This window comes from Patella vulgata, chromosome 3 (genome assembly GCF_932274485.2).
Source record: "Patella vulgata chromosome 3, xgPatVulg1.2, whole genome shotgun sequence".
Classification (NCBI taxonomy): Eukaryota; Metazoa; Mollusca; class Gastropoda; family Patellidae; genus Patella; species Patella vulgata.
This window is the reverse complement of record NC_065881.2, coordinates 682,501-690,561: the sequence shown is the minus strand read 5'-3', so window position 1 is coordinate 690,561 and position 8,061 is coordinate 682,501. Positions and strand designations below refer to the sequence as shown.

Genomic DNA, 8,061 nt, shown 5'->3' with positions numbered 1-8,061 from the left:
CTAATAATTATCTTGGATAAAATACCTCGTTTAGTAAACGAGGCAATTTTACCCAGCCTCGTTCTGAACAAAATACCTCGTTCCAAAAACAGGGCAATTTAAAAAAAAACACGTTTTGGAACTCCAGAGAAACGAGGTATTTTTTTTTACCTCGTTACAACGAGGCAAAATCGGGGCAAAAATTTTGACACGTTTTTGCCTCGTTTGGACAGAAATGCCGAACGAGGCATTCTGAGGTTTTTAGTGATACACCACTACGGGTTCTTCGTCGCAGAAGACACTAACGTCGGCATCGTCTGAGATGGAGGACTCCATAACCGGAACTGGCACATCGTATCGGGTTTCGGCTGTAAACGATTCTTCTACTTCCATAGGTTCAGTTGTTGGGACCTCCATAACTTCTTCTTGTTGTTCGTCCATATCTTCCGTCTGCTTATTAGATTTAAAGTTGTTTTTTTAAACATAAATTAGATTACAATTCAACTAACACAAAAGTGTAAAAAGATTTTTTTCTAGTCTGTGCCCGCGTTTATGTCTACTCTTGGCAAAATCGTTATAATATAAAAAAAATCATGAAACAAGAATCAAAATGGCCGCCAATCGGGTCTCCAACGCCAATCCAACCTCCCAAGATATAATTTCAAAACAGATTCTTACCTGCTGGTTCAAGTCGAACCGTTTCTGCTTTAATCATAATGTGATTCTGTAATGTAAGTATTTGAACAACATCGTAGCGCCGAACAACTAATGTTAATTAAGCATGATTTCAGAAAAATTGAACAGATTTGATAATAACATGCCGAAATTTTTTTCCTGACCGCGCCATATTATAAACATAAACTTCCGGTTTAAATTGTTGGAGTTTTTTTTTAAGGAAACGAAATACTAATATTATACAGAGAAACAATATCGATGCTAAATTACATACATGGTATTATTTTTTTTATATAAATATTCACAAACCTGCGGTCTTGTATTCTATGTCACCATTAGCTTACATTTGTCAAACATATCACTGCTCCAAAATCATTTCAGCACGTTGTTAAATGTTAAATTAATTGTGTGAAATCACTTCATTTAATGTCCGCTTCCACCGAGATGATATCGCAGACAAAATGTAGCCTATAGTACGTTGATTTTATCAACCAATCACATTCAATAACAGTTTTACTTATTTTCTTGTCAACGCATTTGGAGTCAATTGTTAAAATCACACCGGGCATGAGCGCTCAACAGGCCTTTGATCTACCAGTTTATTGGGCCCAACTTTATTTTAACTACAGACATCTTAACGCCAGTTAGCATTCAAGTCTGTCTGGCTATATTGTCTGAGTAAAAAATACCTTTCTCTTACTTGAGGACCCCCGGATTAAGACTTTGTATGGAGTTCAAATTTAAAAAAAAAATATTTGTTGACGGTACACATTACTTGTGTTAATTATATGAAAAAAACCCACAAGATTTGTGTTAATGCATTAAAAAGAACACAAGTTTGTGTTAATGCAATGCAAAACAACACATAACTTGTGTAGAATAATTTTCACACAAGTACTTGTGTTGAGATCCAACACAAGTTTTTTTTCAGTGTACCACTTACCAGTCTAAAGTATGACCTAAAGGATCTAGGAGTATAATTGAAAAAAAACAAACAACAATCCGCCAGGTCAATGGGAAATGGAATGGGTTTTAACGTCTTACTTTTCAGACGGCCAGTTACCTACTCTTCCTCCAATTCCATCTATCAAGTAGTCTTTAACGTGCATTACTCCTTTTATTCCAATTATCAAGAGTACACAGGACGTCGATTTTTCGTCCTAGCCGAACGACTGTACAAGCTGTTCCTTGCTAGGTCCTCCAACCTGCACAACAAACCAGGGAAGAGAGAGAGAGAAGAGAGAGAGAGAGAGAGATAGACGCAGGGGGCGAGTGGTTTAAAGTATGCGCGATAGGTTACACAGGTCGGTCATTGAGTCAAGTGGCGTGGTTTCGTTTCTCCGGGTCCTCCAATTTCATTCCGGATAAAGTTAATCGAGGGCGACGACAATAAAGGTAGGGTCAGAAATGTAAACATTTGGGCATGTGATTGTTACCGAGGAATGTGGGTTAGGATAAGGCTTAGGGTTAGGTTTAGCACTAACCAGTAGGTCGCGTCAGGGGTCATACGAGCGGCTTTTGACCCCGTGACATCAGACATTTGCTTAGCCTATCAGCATTGATGTTTCTAGTGGGATATCCACAGTTCCGTGCACCGCACGTCAAGAACTCACCGCATCAGACCGTTTCATTGGCTAATCCCTGGCATCAACCAGAATGCGGGTTATATAATAACTCTTCCAGATCGGTAAGACTTCCAAGAGATGTAAACAGGGCTAGCGATATCCCAACCCTAACCCCAACCCTTGACCCAGCCTTATGCATAGACCTACCCTAGCCCTAACCTACAATCTCGAAAACAATCACGGGCCCTAACCTTATTTACATCTCAGCAACCATGACGAAAATTGAGCAGGCCTTAACAAATATATTTAACTTTCCAGACCCTAGTTTAGTAAAGACAAGTGGGTGATCACGTGGCTAAGTGGACAAGACGCTGGCTCGCTAGAATGGTGGTCGGGTGTTCGATCCCTGCATTGGCCGAGAAAGTTCATCCAGATTTTCCGGCGTGGTTTCCCCTTGTCAGTGATGCAGGGCAGAGGGCCTGGCAAGGACAGCTGTCTAGTCGTTCGGATGGGACGAAAAACCGAGGTCCCGTGTACAAATTGGCGTGCACGTAAAAGATCACTTGGCAGTTGGAATTCTATATAAGAGTAGGCCGTAGCACCGCTGCCCGGGCAAGATTTCCCTCATAGCACACTGTATGGCATATGCCCATCTTCATTAGCCCAGGTTAGGAGCAGAACAGTAGGACGTTAAACCCCATTTCATTTCATTTCATTACAGTAAAGACAAGTAGAAAGAAATTTTGAACTAAAAAAAAAACCGAAACGACATATGATCTGTGTTTTAATCCGATTGCGGTCGAGTGCTACTTTAGAAAGATAAATTGCGAACAATGCATAATATGGAGTCCGGTCAATAACGATGACAAACCAGTGATTGTCCAGAGTGGCCCCTTCTTGCCAGTCGCGCAGGACGCACGGTTAGAAAAATATTCTACAAATTTTAGTCTGGGTGCGTTGTCAACATTTAAGAATAATAGGTCATTGGCTAGATTATCCGGTCTTTTACATTATCATAAACAAAGTCTAAGGGAGATTTTCTAGTCCGAAAGGTCTTCGTCCGGGCAAAATTTCCCTTATAACACAATGTATTACGTATGCCCGTCATCTGTAGCCCAGTTAGCGCAGAACAACGTAAAACCCTATTTCATTTCATTTGTCAACCATATCACCAGCAACAAGTCAGGACAGTCAAAGAGCCAGAGACTACGAAGAACTGATGCTACAGGAGTACCTAAAATTGGAAGATTAACAATTTAATGCATGCGGTAAAGGTTGGACACATAGTAAAGCCTAGCTTCTTTAAACCTGTATTCTCCCCGCCCTGAATAATTAGGAATGGATCCGGTTGTTATAAACAATGTAGGGAAATACAATATACAATAATTCATATAAATAAAATTTAATTCATATATAATCCCCGAATCACAATAAACATACAATAACTGATAAAAATAAAACTTAATCCATATTAAATCCCCGAATTATCATAAATATACAATAATTCATATCAATACAATTTAATCCTTTAACCATTATTAAATCCCCGAATCATTATAAATATACAATAATTCATATTGTGACCGTGAGGTCCGTCAGATATTACAAGAGTTTGGAATGGTTCTTCAAATCTTTAATACTGGAAACTTATAATAATAATTATCTACATACACTTACAGGACCGCGGATAACCGACTAGTACCTTATGCTACTAAGTCGGATAGACCTAAATGACTGACGTATCAAGTACAATCACATATTTATATGGAATTACTAATCACTTGGCTAGATCAAGTGTTGACATAAATAAGCATTGATGTAATAATGTACAATATATGAAATAAAACAATGGTAAATAAAACAATTAATAGATTAATCATACGATTGACATGTTCACCAGACAGGCCATATGGTCAGTTACTTTCTATCTATAACAGTATTTTATAAACAATAAGGGATTATAATAAATTAACATGTCATTAGGATTACATAACATTTCACCCTTGGCTAGTCACCTTTTAATAGCACACATACAATTAATGTTTTAAAGGAATAAAATAGTTATTGTTGCGAGAGTTTAAATAAATTCAATTTGAAGGCTTTCACTTTTAAAATGAATAATATATTATCTTAAATATTCAAGATTTAAATTATAACATATAACTACTATAACCTGCACGGTTATAATATCAATACAATTTAATCCTTTAACCATTATTAAATCCCCGAATCATTATAAATATACAATAATTCATACAATTAAAATGTAATCCAAATTAAATCCCCGAATCATCATAAATATACAATAATTCATACAAATAAAATTTAATTATTTAAAGATACATTATGTAAGATTTACATAAAGAGCCGACAGTTCTCGCTTAACTAGTTATAAATATAGATAATGTAAAGGGAATATGTTGAAAATTTCAGTAAAATTACTTCATTCTGAGCGGAGTATAGTCTCGATTGTCATTGCTACCGTTGTCACGATAATAAACAAACTCTCGATTATCCATTTTTAATTAAATCATTAACTAACAATCGTGTTAAAATCCGTTGAAAATCATAAGTATCCGATGATCTAGAGCGTTGATTGTGGGCCTGACATGTAGATAAATGTCTAATTAATGGTGTATATAACATTAGAAATCAAACAAAAAATCTGCATTAGTCAGATTTAGCTCTTATATAATGCATCTTCAATTCCAAAACCCTTATTTGTAGCCAGTGTAATTACAATAGACTAGGGTTATTTATATGATGCATCAGTTATAAACCGAGCTGCCAAATATTTTAAGATTTTGTTTTGTAATTTATACAAGGTTTCACATGGAATAACAAAAATCAAAGAATACGACGAATCTAAACAACGAGAAGTGAATAGCGAACAAATCAAGGTATCTGTACCGTCAATTGATAGATATGTGACCGTGAGGTCCGTCAGATATTACAAGAGTCTGGAATGGTTCTTCAAATCTTTAATACTGGAAACTTATGATAATAATAATCTACACACACTCACAGGACCGTGGATAAGTGATAACATCTTAAAATCAATTCGATGTTTAACACAGAGAGAGAGAGAGAGAGAGAGAGAGAAGCGAGAGAGAGAGAGAGAGAGAGAGAGAGAGAGAGAAATGGGGTTTAACGTCCATTCGACATAAACTAGGTCATTTCGGGACTAAAACATGGTTCAATTTTATTTCAATAATTCGCTTGCGCGTAGGGGTCTTTAGCTGTGGGAGGAAACCGGAGGACCCGGAGAAAACCCACGAGGTTGGACAGGCGACACTACTCCTTGTCACGTACAACCGGGGAATCGAAACCCCGCCAATTGACTCAATGACAGACCGTATGATACAGCGCGCGCTTGCTAACCATTCGGCCATCCAACCCCCCGATGTTTAACAGATAGCCAGTGTAAATTATATAAAACAAGAGTTGTGTGATCACATTTTTTAGTTTCAAAATGTGTGTAGCCTATTATATTTAACCATAAACAGTCAGTGTGGTTAGTTGAGTCGATAAGTATTCAATTTAATTTAAATGACCGATATGCACTTGATATTCATCTTTGTCTGCGATATCGCCCTGGAAGGAAGCAGGCGTCCACACTGATCAGCAGTGAATATTCGCCAGGCCGCGAGCTCACAATATTAACCGTGTTCTTTCTGCAAATTAAATTCTAAAACAGTTTCTTTAAAGTATTAGAAAAATAAATAAAGATGTTTGAAGTGCATCTGGATAAAAATATTTGCTATTTACTATAAATGGGTATATAAAATGAGTAAAAGGCATCATTCTGCCCGGACCAGTTCACGTGATGTAAACCATCCACGCGCTATCGAACCAATGATCGACGCCGTGTGATATGACGTCATATATAGAAGACATTTGAACTTATAAAGGTCAGTCATCTTATACATAGTTATAAGAAGGCTTTCCCAATACCCTGTGAAACCGGTTGGCAGACGTTTTGTCCGTAAAAGAAAATACTATTGGGATTTACATCGTCTCGGGGACAGTCATTTTTGTTTATATTATATTTTTGGGATGTTAATTAGTTTCCAAATAATTCAAACTTGTACTCATTACTAAATATCTGACTTTTACTATATCAAAACTTTTCGGTATAGCGAGTGGGGTCCATGGATAGTACCATATAATGAAGTACTTGCATTTCATGCATTTTTTCAGCAATCAAAAGGATGAAAATCAAAGCAAAACCATAAGAAACAGAAATATTATTAACGGTACAAATACCTTTACAATAGCTTCCTTAAAATTTATACTTTTACTTGGTTCGTCAAGGTAATGCCTTATATGGAAGTTCAATAATCTTCCAATACTTCTATTCTTTACATTAGCCCATACTTCATTTATATAGACCAAACCCCCCATATCCCATGATAAAGCGAATTCATCTGGTTGGCCTGTCAGATATTTACATAATCTTAAACGAGGCACACTGACGGCACTGGCTAATTTATCCTTAATAGATTCTTTCGTTGATTTTACATAGCGTGAGACTGTCAACAATTTATCTACTGATGTCTTTTTAAGTTCTTTAGTCGTGGCATTTAAACAATTTTCTAGCTCTTTAATCATGATTTCTTTACCGTCTTTATATTTTCTCATCTTTTCTTCATAGTCATCCTGGATTTTCTTTAAATCTTGTTTCATATCCATTCCTGACCGTTTTAACATTTTATAAAATATCTTAACGTGCTCGTCTATCTTATCACATTCAGTGTTTGAATTTTGTCGTGTTTCACGTATCGATTGGTTTATATTATTCACATCAGATTTTAATTGTGTTAACATATCCTCAATATATATTTTATTAATATCCAATTCATTACCCACGTCGCTCAAATAGTCCATCAAATCTGACGTGTAGTGATTGGCATGGTTTCGTTCTAAACATATCTGACAGACTGCAATCATGCAGTCACTACAAAAGACGTTTATTTCTTGGCGTCTGTGTATTTTACAGTAAGTTTTCTGCTCTAGGTTACTGCTATTGTATCCATCTAATGTAAATATCACATGGTTATTATTGTCAGCGAGAGCATCGTGGGTTGTCTTACACGGACGGCACAAATATTGTTCACAATTTCTACAGTTAAACACACAGGGCGTAGTCTTACAGACACCACAAGATGACAGATCAAGAAACTTTTCCTTGATATAAAAATTCAGTGGAAACTCCTTCACCCCACCCCTTGGAATTCGTATTTGTTTGCGACACAATGGACACAAAAAGTTGTTACCTGTAGCCGATTTCTTGACGTGACCTTCCAGACATTGTTCACAGAATGTATGATGACAATCTATTATTTTAGGTATAGTGAAATCATTTAAACAAATGCTACACACATGTAGATCATTCTGTCCCGCCATACTGAAAGTAGAGAACACTAGGTTGTTATTTCATTGATTAACTAGTGATTTCATAACAGTGATCAATAAATATGTTGATCTTGAAGCGGGTCCATCGAATCGAAAAGGTGGGAAGGGGGCCTCGGAGACCACGTATTTAGTGAAGGGGGAGGGGGGGTACGCGACCTTCCCAGTATCTAGAGGTGGTGTTTAGTGGTGGGGCTGAAACTACGCCTTCCTAGTCGAGTTTAGTGGACGTGTTAAGTGGCGATGGGATGGGGGTGGGGGGTACGCCACCTTCTCAGTATCTAGAGGTCGTGTTATGTGACGTGGGAGGAGGAAACTATACCTCCCAGTGTCTAGAGGGTCTGGGACTTTCCCAGAGTCGGACCCCACGAGTTATCTCCCCACGAGGCTAATATTATCCTCATCAGTTACAAAGCAGAAACCTAACAGA

General features: G+C 37.2%; 1 protein-coding gene across 1 annotated transcript in view; it reads right to left on the bottom strand.

Moving 5' to 3' along the window:
* Window positions 1-3,605: 3,605 nt before the first annotated feature.
* The window catches only part of LOC126816075 (tripartite motif-containing protein 45), an 8,502-nt gene continuing 4,046 nt past the window's right edge, over window positions 3,606-8,061 (bottom strand). The window contains exon 2 of the mRNA XM_050542263.2: window positions 3,606-7,626. Coding sequence (XP_050398220.1) covers window positions 6,438-7,626 — 1,189 coding nt within the window. The 3' untranslated portion in view covers window positions 3,606-6,437. The remainder of the gene's footprint in view (window positions 7,627-8,061) is intronic.